This window comes from Bos javanicus, chromosome 1 (genome assembly GCF_032452875.1).
Source record: "Bos javanicus breed banteng chromosome 1, ARS-OSU_banteng_1.0, whole genome shotgun sequence".
NCBI lineage: Eukaryota > Metazoa > Chordata > Mammalia > Artiodactyla > Bovidae > Bos > Bos javanicus.
Window position 1 is genome coordinate 110,386,835 of NC_083868.1, and position 23,262 is coordinate 110,410,096.

The following is a 23,262-nucleotide window of genomic DNA, read 5'->3' on the forward strand; positions in this document are numbered from 1 at the left end:
AAACTGGGTACGTTATTTACTGTCAAAGAATCATCCCATAGATGACCTATTACAGAGGTGTAGGGGTACCTTTACAGAGGATATATCTTGTGGACAGCATCTTAACTAAATCAAAATTAACCAAGATTTGGACATCACGTGCCCTTTGCTATGAAGCTTAAAGAAAGATTCAACAACATCTATGGATTATTCCTAGGAAAATATGAATCTAATAATAAATCACTGACCACTCCAAATTAAGGAACATGCTGTGAAAGTTGACCTGGAGTCATGAAAAATACCATAAAAGACAAAAATCATAGGGAATTTTTCTAAAAGAGTTGTGACAAGGAAGGGAACAATATGAGGCTCGCTTATTTTTATTTTACAGTGTTCTAAAATGTCTAATGTGGTCCTCAGATTCCTAGAAGTTACCTCCTATTCCCACTAAGAAGACAAATACGTAGGGTGCTTCAGAAAAGCTGATTTCCTATTATTCCTAAAAGTTTCTTAGTGAAAGACTGGTATTTCACTGAAAGAAAACATACTGAATGCTTATTGGAAATACAAAGCACTACTAAATGAAGTCAGCTACTAAATTGTTCAAAATTGTAGCTGTCAACCTTAAGAGGAAAATGGAATTTTTTAAATGTCATTTTTAGGGATTTGCTGGGCCCTTTCTATCGGAGAAGGCAATGGCACCCCACTCCAGTACTCTTGCCTGGAAAATCCCACGGACGGACAGAGGAGCCTGGTGGGCCTCAGTCCATGGGGTCGATAAGAGTCGGACACAACTAAACGACTTCACTTTCGCTTTTTACTTTCATGCATTGGAGAAGGAAATGGCAACCCACTCCAGTGTTCTTGCCTGGAGAATCCCAGGGACGGGGGAGCCTGGTGGGCTACTGTCTATGGGGTCGCACAGAGTTGGACACGACTGAAGCAACTTAGCAGCAGCAGCAGCAGCAGTAGCAGCAGCAGGCCCAGATAGAGGGAAACAGTAACAACAAAACTACTGGAAAGGTTTGAGGAAATCAATGTTCTTAATATTATTCTGATTTATAGCTCTTGATTTTTTTGAGGCAGTCCAATCACTGGTTCTCTTCTGTAGTGCCAGGCTTACATCCTCCTCTCAGCAATCTTAGCAGGAACAAGCACGTTTCTCTCTTCCCCTGGCCAGGATTACAGAGTCCTGGACTGGCTTTTGTCCTGAACCAATCACCAGGAGGAAGTGTAGGGGTTGGGGTGGGAGGTGCTGGGGAAGAGGTCAGACCCACCCTAACCACCTGCATTGAGAATGGAGAAGCTGTGGGTTCCTGCTGCTGCTGCTGCTGCTAAGTAGCTTTAGTCGTGTCCAACTGTGTGTGACCCCATAGACGGCAGCCCACCAAGGCTCCCCGTCCCTGGGATTCTCCAGGCAAGAACACAAGTGGGTTGCCATTTTCTTCTCCAATGAATGAAAGTGAAGTCGCTCAGTCGTGTTCGACTCTCAGCGACCCCATGGACTGAAGCCTACCAGGCTCCTCCGTCCATGGGATTTTCCAAGCAAGAGTACTGGAGTGGGTTGCCATTGCCTTCTCCGAGTGGGTCCCTAGGGAAAAGGAAAGAAGGGAGACAATACCAGGCAGGCTAAAACACAGATGTCCACTGTTCTTCGCTCTCAGTCCCGTATGTCTCTGTCCTGGACCTGTCTCCCTCTGCCTAAAATGCTCTTCCACACTCACCCTTCAGACAAATACCTATCTAACTTTTAAAACCTAGATCTCACATCACCTTCTTGTTACCATCTTCTTTGTCCATAAGATTACTCTTCTCTCAGAACCATTTCTGTCCTTTGTCCCTATTTCTATTATTAGACTGAATTAGATTTGTTTTCAAAACAATTAACTGCAATTATATAAGTAATATCTATTCACTATCAAAAAATTTAATATCACTCAAAGAGTGGCCCATGGGCAGGCACCAATCTGAACTGTTACAGTCATCAATCAGTACAGAAATTGAGAGCAAGTGTCTAAAACTTGTTACGGCAACTTGACAGAACTGTGTCTGTTGCGTTTTAATTTCATTTTACTGGTAATTCATTTATATGTGGTTAATGTGCATGTCGGAGAAGGCAATGGCACCCCACTCCAGTACTCTTGCCTGGAGTAGCCTGGTAGGCTGAAGTCCATGGGGTCACAAAGAGTCGGACAGGACTAAGCGACTTCACTTTCACTTTTCACTTTCATGCTTTGGAGAAGGAAATGTCAACCCACTCCAGTGTTCTTGCCTGGAGAACCCCAGGGACAGGGGAGCCTGGTGGGCTGCCGTCTATGGGGTCGCACAGGGTTGGACACAACTGAAGTGACTTAGCAGCAGCAATGAGCATGTGCTAAGTTGCTTCAGTCCTGTCTCACTCTGTGCGACCCCATGGACGGTAGCCCACCAGGCTCCTCTGTTCATGGGATTTTCTGGGCAAGAATACTGGAGTGGGTTGCCATTTCCTTCTCCAGGGGATCTTCCGACCCAGGGATTGAACTCGTGTCTCTCTCAGCTCCTGCATTGGCAGGAAGATTATCACTTGAGCTACCTGGGAAGCCATTAGTGGTGAGAAAACAGCTTAAATTATTGTTTAACTAATTTAAGCAAAGTCAGTAATTTGCCTCAAGTTGCACGGCTACTGAGTGACAGTAATTTCTTTTTCCCTAGTAAGTTAACTCCAGAACCTCCAGTACTTTCTGCTGTTGGGTTCCACTTCCTCCATACTGAGATTAGCAAAAGATGTAAAATCACCCAATGTGCTCTAAAGCCTTACTGCTCAGAATAGCTCTCAGACTGGCAGTATCAGCATCACTTGGGAGGATTTTTTAAGAAATGGGGCTTTCAGGCTCCACCCAGGTAATCTGTATACATCTTAAAGTTTGAGAAGCATTTCTTAAAGAATACCAGGAAATGGCAGATCTCATTGCATTAGCTTTCTATAACTGCTATTTAAAATTACAACAGATTTAGCGGCTTAAAGCAACAAAAATTTATACTATTTTACAGTTTTTCAAGTTAGAAGTCCTAAATCAGTTTCAGTGGGTCAAAATCCAGGGGTTGATGGGGTCACACTTCCTTGATGTGGTCTGTTTGGAAATCATGCCAATAAGCTCTTTAAGACTGGCTGACCAGTTTCTGACATTAAATATTATGAATAAATCCATCCAAAGACTGGCTTGATTGGATTATTTGCAATCATTAGATATTTACTGAGTAGCTATTTGCAGCCTCATCTTTGGACCTTAGTTTCCTTTTCTGAATAAAAGAGATGAGACTAGATACTAACTTCAAAAGCAAACCTGTGGTTTCGTTAGCTTTACAGTTTATCAAATTGGCACTGGCCTTTTAACTCTCAATCACACATGCCGTTTCTGGACACACCTCCAAATACTGTCTCAGAGCCTCTGTCCACACTCAGTCACAAACGACATCACTGTACAGTTTCTTTGAGTTCCTGTCCCCTTACTGCTACTCTCTGGGTGTAGCAGTTCCAACAGGCCTCCTGGTCCCCAGCCCGGGCCTATGTAGAACAGAGGTTGTGGGCTATTAAGCGCCCTGTGAGGACATAGAATAGAGCAGAAGTGGAAACGTGACTGATCTAACAAGTGTTGCAAAAATAACAAGATAAATTGGGACCTGTAGCTTCTATTAGGGAGAGGGCTGTGGTGGTAGAACAGACACTCAAGGATAGACTGACCTCTAGATGGAAAGAAGGCAGGACCAGGCAGCCTATGGAAGGCCCTGGGAGAAAAGCACGCAGGTCAGCCTGCAAGCTCTGATAAGTATCTGCCATATACACAGTGTCTTATGGGTTTCTGTGGAGAATGTCAATAAATGCAAAAATGGTCCTGTTTTTAAGGAGTCAATAAACTCACCCATGAAGTACTCAGGTAACTGCATGATAGTATGGAATCATGTGCCAGAATGTATACTAGGAGGGAGTCCAAAGAAGGAGAAAATTAATAAAAGGTAGATCAGGTGGAGGAGGCTCCTGGCAAAAGGTAGGGAATTTCATCAGTATCTCAAAAAAAAAAAAAATCATTTAACATAAAGGAGGAGTTAGAATATTGTAGACATGAGAATGGAAGCAGGGTTAAATGCAAAATCAGGAAGGTAAACAACATATTGGTGAGGAGACAGGTCCAGCTGATCTTGGTTCAGATTGAGACGGGAATAAGGGGAGGTGGCAATGCGATGAGGAAATGAGTGACAGGGCAAGTTCAGATTGTGGAAAGCCTCAATTGCCAAAAAGTATTGATTTCTATTATCTCCAGCTTTTTTTTTTTTTTTTTGAGGAAGTGGAAAAATAAGCTGGTATTTCAAGAGCAATTTAGAGATGTCCCAGGATGAATTAAGGATGGGAGACACTGGAGGCAAGAAGACCATTTAGAAAGCTACCGTGGTGGTCCAGGCATGAGAGAACAGTAGACACAGTAGAACAGACAGGCAGATTCAAGGAAGGAACAAGACTCAGTGACTAAAATACAATAAAGAAGAAATAACCAGAGAATAGTCTGCGGTTCAAGATGTCTGAATAACCAGAGTCAAAGAATTTTAGACCTTGCAAGGGCTCCAGCTGGATCACTTTATGAGAAAATGGGTGGTTGTTTAAGTGTCAGAACTCGTTCTCCACAGAGCCAGCGGTGGGATGATCAGGCCAGTGTTACAAGATTTACCAAGCAGTACATGCCTAAGTGTTAATTACATATAAATCATTTTCAGTCCCAATCACTGGACCGCCAGGGAATTCCCCAGAATGACTCTTTCTAATGTTGAAAAAATGTGATCAGAATGTGTTATATGACAACCTGATCAGAATGTGTTGTCATATAACTGCCACAGGACTAAATGAAAAATAGACATGTAACTACATGAATCATTCCTGTGTGAAGTCAGATTCTTTCTGATTTCTGCTGTGAATAGAAACTTCATTAGCAATTTCTTAAGGTTTTAAGTGCTCCCTTTGACATGAACCATAACGACTTATCCCTTCTCTGACTGCTTTTTGCCTTTACTGGTCACCTTGATATTTGTCTCTGAGTGTACCATTCCCTTTATTAAGAGTGTACCTCCTTCTTGGTAGGGGACTTACACTTCATTTGCTCTTAGCCTAAATTAGTGTTGTGTTTTGTAACTCTGCTAGTCCACTTATGGTTAGCCAATTGCTGAAGAAATTAATGAAATTTTTAGGATTAAAGAACCTGAAAATTTAAATAATATTGAAAAATACACTCCCCTGAGAGACTGCAGAGACTAATGGAATAAGAACTGATTTAAGCATCAGGAATATGCTTCTTCAATAGCCTCAGGGAGGCCAAAGATAATTCCATTTGTCTCTTCAGTCATCATCTGAAGCCCGCAGGTCTTGGTAAGTTAAAATGCAACTTTAATTATCATTGATTTTCTTTTAGACATGGGTAAACTCAGGGTCTGGAGAAGGCAATGGCACTCCTTCAGTACTCTTGGCTGGAAAATCCCATGGATGGAGGAGCCTGGTAGGCTGAAATCCATGGAGTCGCTGAGAGTCAGACACAACTGAGCGACTTCACTTTCACTTTTCACTTCCATGCACTGGAGAAGGAAATGGCAACCCACTCCAGTGTTCTTGCCTAGAGAACCCCAGGGACGGGGGAGCCTGGTGGGCTGCCGTCTGTGGGGTCGCACAGAGTCGGACACGACTGAAGCAACTTAGCAGCAGCAGCAGCAGCAAACTCAGGGTCAACTAGGAGGGCTGCTGTTAAGAAAGAATATACAAAATATTTGGAGAAGGGAATGGCAATCCCCTCCAGTATTCTTGCCTGGAGAATCCCATGGACAGAGGAGCCCTGGCAGGCTATAATCCCTAGGATCACAGAGTCTGACATGGCTGAGCATCTAGCACTTCAAACTTCAACTGGATGCAATTTGAAGTATAGTCAGAAAAGAGTGGGAAGTGGACACAAAGTTGTAGAATAGTTTGAGTGGTTATGCACTTCTGGAAGTTACTGCCAGACACAGGAGGAGGTCAACAGAGAAGTCCACTGGGAAAAGATACCAGGAGTAGAGCAAGCCACCCCTCCTTCTCCCAGAACTCCTCACTCCTATGCTTGTGAACTTTTTTAGATTAATTATGGACCTAGAGGTTAAAAATGTATTATAAAATAATGGGTTGGCCAAAAAGTTCGTTTGGGTTTTTCCTTACAAACTTTTTGGCCAACCCAATACATCAAGACATCACCAAGTCAGCTTACTTGAGAAGCATGGTGGGAGATTCTCTAAATATTAGAAAAATGTTACATTAAGAAATAGTTTTACATTACTCTCATTACAAATACAGGTGATGATTTCACTGAAGCTTAGTGTTTTGATGAAGCATATTACCAATTAGGTTTTTTTTTTTTTTCCCGTTGTTACTTTGAAATAATTGAACCATTCCCCACTTGATACTATCTGACACAACTGCATACTAGATGATCAGAACCAGGAAAATTGCATACCATCAATTAATTTTTAAAGATTTCAAAGTTGGTTACAGCATTTTAGATCCCTGCTGAATATTGAAGAGGACGTTTCCCTGGAAGCAGCCTAATCACAAAGGTGAAGGTGAGGAGCAGAGAGGTCAGGTATCTCGATTTGAGCAATGTTTCTCAATCCTGGTGAACATTCCAGTCACCTTCACTATGGGCAAAATTCAACCACTGGCTGGGGCTATTGCAAATCAATAAGACTACAAGTAAGACTCAGGCATCAGTATGTTTCCTCTGGGTAATTCTCTAGTGGTTCAGTGTTAGGACTCAGTTTTTTCCACTGCTAAGGGTCTAGATTCAATCACTGGTCAGGGAACTAAGATCCCCACACACTGCTGTGATGTGGCCAAAAATGAATAAAAGCGCTTCTGAAGATCCTTAAGTGCAGCCAGAGTTCAGAAATACTGGTGTAAGGTTGATTTAATGCTTTTTCTAAAATGAGGATTTTGAATATGTTTTGCTTTTGCGATGTCACTGACAAATATTTCAATGTATTCAAACTCTCTTTGCTCTATTTACAGAAGTTTCAATTCGCTTTCTATAATTAATCCAAGTAGGCCTTAAAACTGAACTGTATAATAGGCGATGGGGCGTCTCATCTCCAGACCATGTCTCCTAGAGTCAGGCGTGGGATAAAAAATGGAGTAAACCCGGACATAGTCCTTTTCCTCCAGCTCTAGCTTCTACTAGTTTGGATCAGTATCACTGTTTTTATTTCAAACTTCAGGAAATTTGGAGAACTACGAATATCACAGAGAGAATCTATCTATCTATATATAGATAGATATCTGTGATATTAGAATATATATATCTCCTTTACGGAGAAGGCAATGGCACCCCACTCCAGTACTCTTGCCTGGAAAATCCCATGGATGGAGGAGCCTGGAAGGCTGCAGTCCATGAGGTCGCTGAGGGTCGGACACGACTGAGCGACTTCACTTTCACTTTTCACTTTTCACTTTCATGAATTGGAGAAGGAAATGGCAACCCACTCCAGTGTTCTTGCCTGGAGAATCCCAGGGACGGGGGAGCCTGGTGGGCTGCCGTCTATGGGGTCACAAAGAGTCGGACACGACTGAAGCAACTTAGCAATAGCAATAGCAGTATCTCCTTAAGGAGATCGATTTCTCCCATATTACTAATTGCAATAACCACGCAGGAATACAGACTCCCTTCTGGGCATAATCAAATTACCTCTGTAAGGGTTCGCCCTATAACTATTTTTGGAAACTAGGGATTTTCCAGATTAGCGAAAGCTGTGGCGCTGTCACTGGCTCAGGCCTGTGTTTCATAATCTAAGCCACTAAAGCAGCCGCCCTCGCAGTCAATACGAAGCCTTCGCCCTACTTCGATACCTCTGGGAATCAAGGGCTCATCGGGGAGCTTTTTTCTCTCCCTTGGAACCGAAGTAGTTCACATTCTTGTTTACTAAAAATACCGTAAAGCAACCGTCTCCAGATTCCTCGCGGGTCACTTTAAATTACAAGTTCGTCCGTACACGACACTGGAGAAACCACTTACACCCACCAATGCGGGCGAAGGTCGATCCGACGCCTCCCTTTGTACTCGCTGAACCTGCGCCACCCAAATGCGGAAAGTTAGGAGAGGAAGAGAGACGGGAGCACACAGACGCACGTTCTAGAGAAATTATCAAAGCTGTGCAGGAGTTACAGTAAATTTGCGGATTCGAAGTTGGACATAAGGTATCTCGTAAAGCTCCCTTATTACTCTTTTGATTAAAAATATTACGTACGAGGCGAGGCGGTTTGAGGTTGTGTTAGTAAGTAGACCACGTCCCCAGCCACTCTAGGGAACCAACGGGGAGGTCACCCAGGTCACCGACGGTCCCACCCAGAGGACTCCGCTCACCGGCCCGCGCGGGCGTAGGCTCCGCGGGCGGAGACAACGCCTGAAGGGACTAGTTGGCACGCCGGCCGGGCGTGGTGACGTCAGGGCGGAAGCGCACGCTGCGTGAAGCGGCCAGAACCCGGCGGTCACGGGAATATCCGTCGCGCCGAGAACGCTGGTTAGTCTCACTCCGGGTTCCGGCTGCGTTGGGCGTGCGTGCAGCTCGCTGAGACTATGGCGTCCGGGCCTCACCCGACCGCGACCGCTGCCACCGCCGTCTCATCTGCTGCCCCTAGCGCGGGCGGCTCAAGCTCCGGCACGACGACCACGACGACGACCACGACGGGAGGGATCCTGATCGGCGACCGTCTCTACTCGGAAGTTTCGCTCACCATCGATCACTCGCTGATTCCGGAGGAGCGGCTTTCGCCCACCCCTTCCATGCAGGACGGGCTCGACCTGCCCAGCGAGACGGACTTGCGCATCCTGGGCTGCGAGCTCATCCAGGCCGCCGGCATTCTCCTCCGGCTTCCGCAGGTCAGTGCTCCGGCCCCGGGCCGACAGGCGCGCCTCCCCTCCCCACCTTCCCCTTCGCTGCCTCCCAGTACTACCAGGGCCCGGCCGCGTGGGAGGTCACCCCCTGGGCCTCTCCAGCCGCGGGTCGCAGCCAGAGCGCGGGAGGGCGCGTGCGATGGGAGGATGGCCCAGGAGCTGTTCGCGGTGGGGAGGGGGAGGGGAGTGAGCGGAGGCACAAAATGGCGGCGGCGCCTGGTGCGGGCCCGCCTGACCCCTGCGCTTCCGTTCTCTTCTCTTGTCTGCAGGTGGCGATGGCAACGGGTCAGGTGTTGTTTCATCGTTTTTTCTACTCCAAGTCTTTCGTCAAACACAGTTTCGAGGTAAGCAGGGCGGGGGCGGGTGACGGGGGATTTCTCCATCCGGAAATGGGAAGGAAGGAGTGGGTAGTGTCAGCGGCCAGCTTTGCAGAAAGGGAGTGGTTAGTTGTAGGCCTTTGTACCTAGCTGTCACCCATAGGGGAGTAGGGACTTTTGGAGAGGGTTTGAGAACCAGAAGATGGAGCCTGAGCCCAGGTGCTTTATTATCAAGAATTTGCATTTTCAATCAAATGGAGAGTTCCTGTGAGATTGAGATTGGCTCCGGTTTTAAAATTAAGGGGAATAAGGACTTCCCTGGTGGCTCAGACGGTAAAGCCTACAATGTGGTAGGCCCGGGTTACATCCCTGGGTCGGGAAGATCCTTTGGAGAAGGAAATGGCAACCTCCACTCCGTACTCTTGCCTGGAAGATCCCATGGAGAGAGGAGCCTGGTAGGCTACAGTCCATGGGGTCGCAAAGAGTCAAACACGACTGAGCGGCTGAAGTTTGTTTCAGGCAATAAATAAAAAGAAACGTCACACTAGCATAAATCTATGTCCTAGAAGTGTCAACTGCAATTTCATTTCACCAAATGTCCCAGTTTTTTTCATTAGAATAAGTTCTATAGACTTTGAGAGGGGCACTTCTTTCTAACTTTACACCTGCAGTGCCATAATCTAACAGCTTTTTATTGGCTCTTTTTTTTTTTCCAGATTGTTGCCATGGCATGTATTAATCTTGCATCAAAAATCGAAGAAGCACCTAGAAGAATAAGAGATGTGATTAATGTATTTCACCACCTCCGCCAGTTAAGAGGAAAAAGGTAAGATTGGCATTATTGAATGCAGCATCTCTTGCTACTACTGAACTGTGCACCAATCATATCAAAACATTCTTTCCTCTCAAAACCGATGTAAGGGAAAACTGACTTTAATTTAGGTGTTAAAATTCACATAGGAACACACTGATACTTCATAATTTGAAAAACCACAGTTAACCAGTTATCTGAAGTTTGTAGAGGCAGTTGCGTTTATGGACAATCTTAACAGTGCTGTGAAGCCAGTCCTGTGGTTTTAAGATTAAACAAGAAAGGGAATATGTTTGTCTCAAGTGTGAGTGTGTTCTGTAAGTTATTTTTCCCCTCCCTTCTCTGTAAGACTGAAGGCTGGAAGTTTAAACACTGCAGTTGAAGTTAATATTGTGGTGAAGTTTTGTGTAGATTGTCTTACCACTGGAAGTTCCAGTTAATTCTTTACCAATTGAGGTTGGCTTTTGTTAGAATACTTCTCAACATTGAACTACGATATCCCCCATAATACCGGATCTGAAAGGACTGCAGGATGATAAAGTTTGGAGTCAAAGGGATTAAACAGGTATTTTGTTTTGGTCAGATAACAGTCTCAGTGAGTGGGCTGCATTTAGATAGGGCATTTATCTGATCTAGTAAGAAAATAGAAACCGAAATAGTGTTGTTTTATAGGTGGACACCTGCTGACATTTTATGTGTTCCTGTGAGGCAGTACCAAAAAGCTTTAGTTGCAGTGCTGCTTGTGTCTACAGATGGCTTCTCGTACTAGATGCTTCTAGTACATACAGTGCAGATTAGTTCTTCTGTTCGCTTTTTGAGGAAGTTGTTGTGATATTAGATAAACTTGTACTGAGTATGAAAGGAAGTCAGTTATAAAAAGATTTTAAGTCATTTTGGGGTTGGGCATTGGTTAGTACCAAATTAATAGCTTCCGTGAGTGGTCCTTGTTAGTTGAATCTGTAAATTGTTGGTAATGGAACTATTGAGAGACAAGTGAGTAGTAGCCTTGAAATGATTAGTCCATCCACTTAGATTGAAATGTTGTTACCCAGATAGTTTTCACAGTGGTTTTCAGTTTTCTTACATTCTATATTCTGTTCTTTTCTCATTCACCTTATTTCCAGGGATAGACTAACTTTTTAATTGTATTTAAAAATGTCTTCTAGCTTCTTAGTGAGGAATCCCTGAAACTTGGGAAGTTTTCAAATTGATAATTTAGTATGGTCTGAGCTAAAATGTATATTTAGATCTAGTTGATTGTTAAGGGTGTTTAAACAATGACACTAATAAAAAGGTTCTTTAGTCAAAGGATTGTTTGCTTAAAGGAAATAGTTTTCTGTTAGTATTCTTTGAACCATTTTGCTATTATCATTTATTATCTACTTTGAAATTTTTCTTTGAGATGGAATATTCTTCCTTGATGTTAGAGTAGGTTCTCTTAACTGTGAAAACCTTGGAATTTAAAACATCTCACCTGATTTGACTGTTGTGTCGGGTTTTTTTTTTCCCCCTTTTGATCATTATCAGAGAAATCGATTGTGTCTCAGTCTTAGAAGTCTGATTACAGCATGAAATTTAAAGGGAGTTGTTAATTGCATGGAAGCCTTTTTTTAGAAAGCAGGATATAAAAGTGTTTCTATGCATATTACAAGTTTACTCAGACAGGTAGCTTGTATATGTTATTAACTTCAACTCTTTTTTCCCTTGCAACCGACTATACAGCGACCAGCTACATTTACCAAAGCCTGGGTGATGTGGAGTGGTACATAGCGATGAAGCTGTCGTCATGGCAACAGTGAGTGAAGTATCGAAAATCCCCAAGGAGAAGCCAGTGCTCTGAGAATAGGTCACTGGAATCGGGGACTAACAGGTTGGCCACTGGTGAACCATTTAGAAAAACTCCGGTTTCTTGTTATAAGCGTTTGTCTTTGCTGTCCAAGTTATTAGAACGATAGCTTAGTAATTTTTTAGATTAATGTCATTAGAAGAGTACCATTAATATCACTTTAGCTAGGTAAAGTGTTTCAGTTTGTTTTAATGGTATTATTTAATTTAGTTCATGCATAGCTTTAACTTGTAGTATGACCTTGCTAATAACAAGCATCAGTTTTGTAGCCTTTAAAAAAAGTTGCTGTATTTCAGTGCTGACTATATATTAGAATTACTGGAGGAGCTTTTAGGAAAAACTGATGCCCAAGCCCCATTCTGAATTATGTGATTTTTTTTTTTTTTCTCTTCATTTTTTTTGTAGTTTGAGAATGTTTTTTTAACCTCAGAAAGATTTTTTTTTTTTTCATTTCAACAGTTCCCCAATTATAGTTTGCTTTTGAGATGCAGCATATTCCCAGCAAATTAAGGGTTTTCTGTAGTTTTAAGGCACCTAGCTAGCTTCATACTGTAAGGCTTGTCTAAAAGAAGACAAATACTCAAAGACTGCAGCAACCCACTTATTGGTGAATGTGGTGTGGTATTTTCAACATGCATATACATCATAGATTAGAGTTAGAACGGTCTTAAGTGATTTGTCATTTAGTCCATTCTTCATCCAGTTTATTTTGGTGGCTCTAAAAGATGGCTTTCAGTTTGTTTAAACACTGCCAAAGAAAGATTCTTTGAAGTAGGAATTACAAATTTCTGTATGTTGAAGAACAGTCTGCCTTTTTGTACTACTGATCTCCTTTAAGTACAGTCTCAAAGAATTTGTTCCACATTTTCTTGGTCCTTTGTACCCTATGAGTAAGAGAAACCATGTTTGAATCTCCTCCTAAATTTGTTATTGTGGTTGTATTTTTGAGATCATGCTAAAGGAAATATAGCTAATCTTAGACCCCATAATAAAATTCAAATGATCAAAACTCAAAATTTTGTACTAAGATTAAACTTGGAGGATTGTTCTTCTCATATAAATTAATCTGAAAAAGTCTGTCAAAAGCAGAGGAGTAGGAGTTAGGTTTAGGTGGTTTTTTATCATGAGAATTACTTTTTTCTGAACAGATGAAAGTTTCTTTTAAGCAGGTTTTTTTTTAAGATTTTAAAACGTTAACCTCTTCAAACTTTTATTGGAAAGAAAGTTTACCTAATTGATGAAGAAATTCTAGCAAACCTTAATTAAATTTGATGTGCTTGTTGCCAGGTATACTTTGTTAATACAAAGAAACAATTTGCTTAGGCAGTTTGAACCTTTTCTTACTGCTCCTATTTGGGGATACAATTGTGATACAAAGTAATCTTTGTAAGTAGTATAAGTTACATGTTCATTGAGCCTCCTTTCATTGTGAGGTAAAACCACTTCTCAACAGTGAAGGTATCAGATTATGTACATCTACAAAATTGACTTTGAAGATTGCAAGCAGTTACTGTTGCCTAAGCAAGAAGTTGAGTAGGTAGTTGAATTGAGTAGGTAGTGGGTTTGGTTTCCCTGATTAGTTTAATATTGGGATTTTGACACCAAAAAATGTGAAAGTAAAGATTATACTGAATAGATAGAAAATAACTAATCTACTTAAGTAGAATTAGTGATTAAACCTGATTAAGGACCAGATAATAGCCATAATACAAATGTTGAGTTGGTTGATTGTAAGAAAATGAATTTCTAACAGAATTTGAAATAAACTCTTAAAGCAAGTTTGATAAGAGATACAATAAATTTGTTCAACATAAATAGGAAAAATGAAACAAAATTTTTCATAATAATTTTATAAGGATTCTAATGGTACAGTTTACTGTTTGAGTTGCACCTTAAGTGTTAAGGTGGTGTGTAACTATACCACCAGAGGTATTCTGTCTCCTAATGAATATCTGATGAAAGGGTCATCAGATAACTGGTCCATTGGTTAAAGAGTTGGTTAAGTAGATTTCACTTCTCCCCAGATTTCCTGTTATAACATTTGAAAAATCATAAACCTTAAGATCTTGGAACACATTTTTGTGTACACATTTGTTTCTTAGTCACTAAGTCGTGTCCAACTCTCTGCGACTCCATGAACTGCAGCACAACAGGCTTCCCTGTGCTCATTTGAATTAAATTTGATTTTTTCCAAAGAACAGTGAACTTGTAGCCTGTTTGTCCTGATAAAATAGGTTCATTATTTATATTTTTATGTTAGAAATCAGTCCCCTTCCCAACTGAAAGGTGTGGCTTCATTTCTCACCTTTCAAAGCTGTAAGAACTGAATTGAGTGAAGGCCACTTTCAGCATTAACAGGCTGTTTTCCATCTTGTCAGCTTTGCCAACTTTTGTCTTATATCCAACTTGATAGTATAGCAAAGCTAGAAATAGTTAAGAGTTCCAGTTTTATAGTTTGAAACAGGAGAAAGGAAAATAAATATGACTGCTGATTTTTTTACTCTGGTAACATACATTACAGGGTAATATAGCTGATTTCAATTTCTTTTTTGATTTTCAAGTGGATCTGTAGTGTAAATTATGAGATTAAATTTTTTTGTATTTGGTGTCCATAGTAAAAGGAGAAGGGGGGACAGTGTTCAGAAGGACTATCTTTAAAATGTTGTGTTCTGCCTAGAGCAAAATCTCTTGAATTTTTTAGCTGAAAATAAGTATGGGGGAAAATATTTACATATTCTACCCATGTTAAAATCAGCTTCTAAATAAAAATGTGTTTTTTTGTTGGTTGGATCTAAGAATGTAACAAATGAAGGACATTGGTACATTTCATACACTTTAAGAAGAGAAATTCTAAGTCCTGACTGACTTTTCATTAAGAAACTAGTTTTCAATTTTAAGACTTAAATTTAAGACAGTTTTTTAATTGAAAGAATTTTTCCCCCAAGCACTGAACCATAGATAAATCGCCTCTCATAACTTTTAAGCTGTCAAAATTTTGGTCTGGCACAGAGACCTTATGTGCTGTTTTAGTTTCTTCATTATGGTTGGCCCTCCCTTCTCTTTTGCATTGTTTACTAAAGATGCTGCCTGATAACTCTGAACAAATTTAGGCCTGGTTTTATTGATCACTTTGAGTGTTAAATTGGATTCTTAAAAACATTTCTTTGGTAATTGAGCTGAATCTTTCGTTTCCAGATTATTAACAGAGACTCTTAAGATCAGTTTATTTAAATGAACTGCCCATTTAGGGGAATTAGCTACCCACCCTATTTTCCCCTAATTTTAGTTTTGGTCTTAAACTAATCATGAGTTGATATTCTGTATCAGCTACCCACCCTATTTTCCCCTAATTTTAGTTTTGGTCTTAAACTAATCATGAGTTGATATTCTGTAAAATCACTCTAATCTTATGAAGTCTTTGTAATACATATCTTTAAGAGCCATGAAGTCTTTGTAATACATATGTTCAAGAGTGCATTAATTTTGTTTCTAGTCTATGTAGACTAATGAGATTATGAAAATAAATCAGGCTATCTGTTATGTAATATAATACATCTGGATGAAAAAAATCAAGGATACAAGTAAGAGCATTAGACTGAAATTTTTTTCATTTCAGCGTTTTGTTAGTAAACTAGGAAGTAAGTCTAGAAAGTATATATTTAATTAGCATAACTTGGACAGCACAAGATCAATGCTTTTAACTTGTTTGCAGGAGTTTAAAAAGCTGGTTTCTGTTGCCAATAGTTGGTTGGAAGGGAAAATGGAGATACCACAAATAAAATTTTTGGGATGTGCAAAACAGTTTTGATTTTATTTCTTACAAACTATAGGACTCCAAGCCCCCTGATCCTTGATCAGAACTACATTAACACCAAAAATCAAGTTATCAAGGCAGAGAGGAGGGTGCTAAAGGAATTGGGATTTTGTGTTCATGTCAAGCATCCCCATAAGGTGAGTTGTAGAATACAGAAATTACATTCGTAAGTATTAGGGTTTTGTTATTTTTAAAATATTATTTCCTGCAAATTTATCTTTGAGCACTAACCATTGGTTTTAAAAAGCAACTTTTTGGACATTGAAATGATCAGTAAAATGAGAATCAAAGTCCTGGGTTCAAGTCTTAACTTTTTATTGTGTGGGTGTAGATAAGTTCTTTTTGCTTCTGAGGTAACCCAATGTTCATACTAGAGAATGGAGATTTTTACGTATTAGCCATGGAATGAATAAACACATGTCTGTAGAAGTACCTGGTGGTGTGTTACCCTGTTGCATAGTGAAATGGCTTAGAGTGTGTGGCTGCTCACTTTCAGCATCATTGAGTGTTTTTAGGTTTCTCCAGTGTCTCTTGGCTTCCATAAGCTCAACATAAGCCATAGCACAATGATATGAGAGCTCTGGGGGCAGGACCATCTGCACATAGAAATGTGTTTCTGCCATTAGCTCTGTGACCTTGGCAGAAAACTCCGTGCCTCAGATTCCACATCTCTAAAATTGTGAAATGAGAATGATGATGATAATGGTCCAGAAAGATCTGAGCTCAGGTAAACTCAATTGAGTTTTTAAAATTTATCACACTTTAGTATGGTAAGCTTCACTGTAGAGAGGTTTGGTTACTTACTATAATAGCCACTCTGAGTTGTGCATAGTATGCACCATACACATTGTGTAACTTTAAAACAGTCTCTAGGGCGTTTGTACCTTTGGAAATTAAGTGAAATAATCAGTTCCTGTCACATGAAAAATTAGATACTGTTCTTAGATGATTTAACTTTTTTTTCCTGTACAATTTTGGAACATTTCATGTCCATGTGAACTTTAGTAACATAAAAATCTACATTGACTATCAGGTACATTTTAGGTTGGTCTGTATTATTCATGCAGTTTTTATGAATTAAAACTTGCTCCTAACATTTTCAGTTACTTATGTTCATTGAACTCTGTACTTTGAAAGAACTTCCAATATGCTAAACTAAGTTTTTTTCCCTTGTTCTTCAGATCATTGTTATGTATTTACAAGTCTTAGAATGTGAACGTAATCAAACCCTGGTTCAAACTGCCTGGTAAGTTGCTTTTTTACATTTCTTTCCTAGCCAGGAAAACAGAAGCAGAAATAAAGTAAGTTTCATTTTCCCTTTCCAAAATAATGAGATAAGTTTGTTTTGGTGCTTTTTGTTTTTTTGTTTTTTAATCAAAAGGTAAATAATGCTTATTTCTGCTTCCTGTTTTCTTGGCTTGACTAATTACTTTTAATGGAGAACTCAATTTAACTTTGTTCTTTTTTCTACTCTTTAATTAAAGGGTAGTCCATGATGGTAAGTCATAGAACTCTGCCCTCTGCACTTCAGCCCATGACCTCAGGATGGCCTGATTGGCTGCCCTGCTCTCCAGCCAATCCAGTGCAAGCTCTCATCCGAGATTCACTGAAGTGGTCCATATCCATCTGGCAGCATCTTCTAGTTCTGTCGGGTTGTCAAAAAGGATTTGTATATTTGTTTCTAGAAGTAACTATTCACATGCCTATGTATTTAATGTATACCTGTAACTATCAAAATGAATAGTTCATTTTTGATAGATTTGTTGTCCAGCCATTATGACTTTTGTTAGGAGTTTGACTAGATTTCTATTTTTAGTATGTATAGCATGAATTCTACCAGTGGAAAGAGCAGCTTAAAATGGGCACCATCCCCATTCTTGATGAATGTATAGCTGCTGGGCTATTGGAGGCAATGGTATTAGAAGTAAGAAGTACTGCATTTTAAAGAGCTGTTAATTTTAACATAGAACTCTAAAACTTAGATTTTAGAGATATAGATGTGTGATTTGTAGTGCTGACTTATTTAAAGTTAAAACAAGGAGTTTGTGGTTCAGCCACAACTACTGTCTTAAGACTGTTGATGTGCAGTACTTAAGTAATGTAATTCTTATGTTCTGGACTTAACGACTGCCATGCTTCTTTATTAGTAATACTAGAAAAGTCTCATTGCTTTTATAAAATGCATGACTTTAATATATGTTCTATAGATTTTTAGCAGTTTTCATGGGTTACGGACTTTTAAGAAAACAGTCTTTTAGTTTAACCTTTTGAACAATTTGTAAAATTTATTTAATACTTCAGGAATATTGTGGGGAGGGTTCACTATTAAAAAAGTCCAGTGATTTATTAACTGAAGTAGTTACTGCTTTTATTTATATTTAGTCATACTTGTATATAAACAAGGCTGTTATATATATTATTTGCTCTTCACTTCCCAACCTAGGTTTTCTGAACTAGCTTAGTTTTCTTAATTTGGTGCGTGCTTACTGAAAATGCCTTTTTATCCCTATCACAGTATTGAATTTTTGAAAGAACTTGATTGACACTGCTTTTCATTGTGGATAAAGGAGAGAGATGGTCAATAATTAATGGCTTGAAGTATTGTTGGAGTGGTTTATCATTTCTGAAACTAATCATGTCAGAACTTTCAAAGCATTGCTTTTCATAGAAATATGTTTTTTTAAAAAACTGTTCTATGTGGAGTAATAGTATGGAATTATTTTAAAGGACTTCGGTCCTATTTAGGAGACATGAAGAATGATTCTAGTGTTAAATTCTTATCTCTTACTGCTTTTGAGTTAAGAATTGTTATATGCTAGAATACTGAAAATACAAACATGAGAAGAAAAAAGAATAAAGTAGATTGAGTCTCCAATTTTATGTAAGGTTCAGAGGAACTGATTTGTTTACATACAAAGCTTACGGTTGAAATATTTTTCAGGAATTATATGAATGACAGTCTTCGAACCAATGTATTTGTTCGATTTCAACCAGAGACTATTGCATGTGCTTGCATCTACCTTGCAGCTAGAGCTCTTCAGGTAGGTGCATATAGAGAGAGAGAGACGTAAATCTTGTATAGTCCAATAGGATAAATCACAGGAATTAGCAGTTCTAATAAAAACAGTGAAAATTTCATCTAATCTGTTTTTATGGTTTAGATTCCATTGCCAACTCGTCCCCATTGGTTTCTTCTTTTTGGTACTACGGAAGAGGAGATCCAAGAAATCTGCATAGAAACACTTAGGCTTTATACCAGAAAAAAGGTAATTCTGTTTACCAGCAGTTGTGTTAATATTTTGTCAGTGCTAAGAGTATAAACTTATGTAAAAGAGAAATACTAATTTCATTTTCTTCCAACAGCCAAACTATGAATTGCTGGAAAAAGAAGTAGAGAAAAGAAAAGTTGCCTTACAAGAAGCCAAATTAAAAGCAAAAGGATTGAATCCTGATGGAACTCCAGCCCTTTCAACTCTTGGTGGATTTTCTCCAGCCTCTAAACCATGTAAGGTTAATAACTTAAGCACTGAATGTGTGGTTATTAGAAAGTTTTAACATTTCACAGTTGCATAGAAACAGTGATGTTAAGCTATTCATATTTTCTCTCTTGACAACTAAGGACTGATAATTGAATGGTACTTGGTTACATTTAGAAACTTATTTGGCCTTCTGTATAATCTAATAGTTAACATGCCTTAATATTCTTTTAAAAGCATCACCAAGAGAAGTAAAAACTGAAGAGAAGTCACCTATTTCTGTTAATGTGAAGACAATAAAAAAAGAACCCGAGGATAGACAACAGGCTTCTAAAAGCCCTTACAATGGGTGAGTATACTTGAGTTAGAAAAATGGCCTGAGGAATCTTTTTATGTATGTAATTTCTAACACTATGTACATAACTAAAAAATTGTGTGTTTTTTTAAGTGTAAGAAAAGACAGCAAGAGAAGTAGAAATAGCAGAAGTGCAAGTCGATCAAGGTCAAGAACACGATCACGTTCTAGATCACATACTCCAAGAAGACAGTAAGTAAACACTTTGTTGGGGAAAGCAATCTTATTTGGAGTCTAAAAAGGTTATGACTTAAAAATTGCACGTGGACTGTTTTCAAAGTTAGGCTAGATTTAATTCAGGGTAAATTGTCAGAAATGAGTTTGGAGATATGCTCTGTAGGCATGTGGCTTTTTTGTTTTGTGGTAGTATATGGCATTCTATTGTAGTTTTGCTTTTGTTTTTCTGGAGAGGTGTACGGCCTGGCCAACCACTTACTACTAATGAAGAATCAGGTTAACTATAGCTAAAGAATTTTCCCTAGTTAACTTTATAATTAGATGGCCAGCTACTTGTGGCTCTTCAGTGGTTCTTTTGAGTGTATGGGAGATAATTCAATAAATAGTTAGGACACTCTGTAAAAACGAATTACTCCCTTCCTTAGAATATAGACGTAATATATTTAAGGTTTGTTTAATATGTTAACAGGCTGAAGGAGAGGTAGTGAGGGGTGGGGAAGTTTATTAAACATCTTAAGTCTGGTCTGTCACTGATAGAGTGGTTTTGTTTTGAACCTGCTATGAGCACCACCAAAAATATTTGCTCCCAGTAGAAACTGACTCTCAACCTCAAATTTTTATTATCTAAGTTATAATAATAGGCGGAGTCGATCTGGAACATACAGCTCGAGATCAAGAAGCAGGTCCCGCAGTCACAGTGAAAGCCCAAGAAGACATCATAATCATGGCTCTCCTCACCTTAAAGCCAAGCATACCAGAGATGATTTAAAAAGTTCAAATAGACATGGTCATAAAAGGAAAAAGTCTCGTTCTCGATCTCAGAGCAAGTCTCGGGATCACTCAGATGCTGTCAAGAAACACAGGCATGAAAGGGGACATCATAGGGACAGGCGTGAAAGATCTCGCTCCTTTGAGAGGTCCCACAAAGGCAAGCACCATGGTGGCAGTCGCTCAGGACATGGCAGGCACAGACGCTGACTTTCTTCCTTTGAGCCTGCATCAGCTCCTGATTTTGCCCATCTACAGTGTGATGTATGGACTCGTAACAAAATATTAAAAGCAAACTGATTAGGATTTGATTTCTTAAACCCTCTAGGTCTCTAGAAACACTGAGGACATTTTCTTTTGAAAAGAACTATGTTTTTTGGGTTTTTTTTTTTTTTGCACATAAAATGCCCTAGCAGTATCTAATTGAAAACCATGGTCAGGTTCAATTGTAATTATTATAGTTGTGTATTGTTTATTGCTATAAGAACTGGAGCGTGAATTCTGTAAAAATGTATCTTATTTTTATACAGATAAAATTGCAGACACTGTTCTATTTAAGTGGTTATTTGTTTAAATGATGGTGAATACTTTCTTAACACTGGTTTGTCTGCATGTGTAAAGATTTTTACAAGAAAATAAAATACAAATCTTGTTTTTCTAAATTGCTTCAATCTTATTTAAATAAATTATTAAAAAGAAAAGTTTTTGATAGTAAAATGCCTGTACTGATTTTCTGACAGACCTGTTTCTTTCCTTGTTATATAAAGTTTGAGATTAAAATGTAATTCTTACCTGCACTGGGAGCTTTCGTAGAAATCTTCCTTATATAGGTGGAAAAAGCAAATGGGTTTGGTCCAACAGTGTAATGTTACATGATTTTTACATGTTTTATTGTAGCATGAAACTTAAGTCAAAATTTGATTTGCACATAAATGGGTACCATAAGGTTATTTAAGTCAGGTTTAAGTACTATTTTGAAGGTGAGCAAATCAGAATTTTCAACAGAATGGCAAATTAAGACCAGTTATTCAGCTTTTAAGTTTTTCTTTAGGTATTTAGGCTAGGAAGTGAGCCCATCCCCCAATTCCTCCCCCTGCGGCCCCCATCCTGCCTGGCTGTTCAAAGGAATATGTGATCACAAAAAAATCCAGAAGTCGTATAGCCAAGGGTATTTTTAAAATTATTTACTTGAGAGTTCCCTAATATTTTGGAAGTCAATTTAGAGACCTTAAAAAAGCCATAATAAAATATTGCTTTATAGTTAAGTTTTCCATTAAAATTTTCACCCATCTTGATTACTTACCTTGTCCACTAGACTTGGCTCCAAATGATTTGTTGCTGTTTCAAAAAATCAAACACACCCACAAAGAGATGAAGATTTACTGCCATAAGGATGTTTAAAGTAGTTACAACTTCTGAAGAGGACTCCAAAGAAGATTTCCAAATACGTTCTGCTATGGTGGGCAGTGGGGCTGGAAAAAGTAGAAAGCCTCACAGGGAGACGAGATTCACTTGGAAATAAAAATGTCGGTATGGTGCTTAAGTCATTTACATTCCTAACTAAAAACTAACATGGCCTAGCATGATCTCAGAGAAGTCAATCGCAACCCACTCCAGTGTTCTTGGCTGGGGGATACCAGGGACGGGGAGCCTGGTGGGCTGCTGTCTATGGGGTCGCACAGAATCGGACACGACTGAAGCAACTTAGCAGCAGCATGACCTAGTGTAAATGAGCAACTTCTGGAAAGGTAATAGTTCATTGTTGTTTCTACATGTGCTTTTATGACACATATTGCTGATCTGTAACAGTATTTCTAAAGAGCTTAAACTGCCTCTAAATAGTGACATTTCTTTCCAAGACCAACATTGAAGAAAGGCAAATGACCTGTTGAACAAAGACCCTGTTGAAAAATCCTGACTTCTTAATAGTGTAGCAACTCTTACTGTATCCTTGTTTGTAAATAGCATGTGGGTGAAGGGCATTTGTGAAGATGGAAGATGCAGAAGATAGACCTGCATGTGAGGTAAGAGCTGTATGTTACAGGTTGCTCTGGAATGATTACTTTTTTCCTTCTGCCCTAATTTTTGTGCTATTTCTTCTTTTCTGGGAGTGAATGAATTTTTTTTAACTTTGTATGTTAGAGTATAGCAGATTAACAGTATTGTGATAGTATCAGTGTCTTGTGCTGTTACTGAATCAGTTTTCTAGGTTCTTGTCGAGAGTTTAGGCTCTTACCAGCAGTTTAATAATCTTATGCTGCTGAACCCACATTTAAAAACTTAAAATTATGGGGAAGGTCAAGTGAGTACCCGTCTCTCAGCTCCAAAAACAATCAATTCTAGGTCAGGCAACCTTTTTACTCTAACATCTAACTTAGTATTCAGGTTTCCTATTTGTTTATAATTGGTTTGTTCAAACAAGGTCTGTATTTGGTTTTAATCACAAGTTGTCCATCTTTTTCCCCCTGAAAAATTGGGTCCTTTGTCTTGTAATTTTCATATTCTGGGTTGGCTCACTGTAACCCTGTGGTGTCTCTAAACACTTTTGTTCTTCAGATCCCAAGGTTGGTTATTTTGAAACACAATTGCTGCCTCGTTCACCAGGTATCTCACCTAAGTTCCTGATCCTAAAACGTTACTGCTTGTATGTACATCAGCAATCTCATATGTATGTGCCCCATTTGTATCTGTTCTCTTAACCTTTGTTTCCCACTACAGCTGTACTTCTGCAAATAAGATGTTATTTGTCTTAATAATTCTTAATACAAGTCCTATTATGTTATAGAATA

General features: G+C 39.3%; 1 protein-coding gene and 1 long non-coding RNA gene across 5 annotated transcripts in view; one reads left to right on the top strand and one right to left on the bottom strand.

Moving 5' to 3' along the window:
• Positions 1–8,352, bottom strand: part of LOC133248037 (uncharacterized) — a 28,181-nt gene extending 19,829 nt beyond the window's left edge. The window contains exon 1 of the long non-coding RNA XR_009736598.1: positions 8,263–8,352. This is a non-coding gene — a long non-coding RNA (uncharacterized LOC133248037). The remainder of the gene's footprint in view (positions 1–8,262) is intronic.
• On the top strand, positions 4,304–23,262 carry CCNL1 (cyclin L1). Of its 4 annotated transcripts, none has more exons than XM_061417666.1 (11): positions 4,304–8,894; positions 9,179–9,253; positions 9,943–10,052; positions 15,714–15,834; positions 16,879–16,943; positions 18,639–18,738; positions 18,859–18,963; positions 19,061–19,202; positions 19,411–19,522; positions 19,622–19,720; positions 20,335–21,135. In XM_061417666.1, the coding sequence occupies exons 1-11, from the start codon at positions 8,592–8,594 to the stop codon at positions 20,681–20,683; spliced, it is 1,581 nt and encodes a 526-aa protein (XP_061273650.1). In that variant the 5' UTR covers positions 4,304–8,591; the 3' UTR covers positions 20,684–21,135. The 4 variants fall into 4 exon arrangements, 3 of the variants coding, with proteins under 3 accessions (XP_061273650.1, XP_061273658.1, XP_061273667.1); XM_061417674.1 differs by lacking the exon at positions 20,335–21,135 and adding an exon at positions 21,789–23,262 and having other exon boundaries at positions 8,493–8,894; XR_009736597.1 differs by lacking the exons at positions 18,859–18,963; positions 19,061–19,202; positions 19,411–19,522; positions 19,622–19,720; positions 20,335–21,135 and having other exon boundaries at positions 8,493–8,894; positions 16,879–16,998; positions 18,639–18,655.

Bases quoted from the DNA above. Each gene is read 5' to 3' on its own strand.
- CCNL1 (XM_061417666.1), top strand. From the start codon at position 8,592: ATGGCGTCCGGGCCTCACCCGACCGCGACCGCTGCCACCGCCGTCTCA. The intron at 16,944-18,638 runs GTAAGTTGCTTT...AATATTTTTCAG, and splicing joins ACCCTGGTTCAAACTGCCTG to GAATTATATGAATGACAGTC. The intron at 18,739-18,858 runs GTAGGTGCATAT...TTTATGGTTTAG, and splicing joins TTGCAGCTAGAGCTCTTCAG to ATTCCATTGCCAACTCGTCC.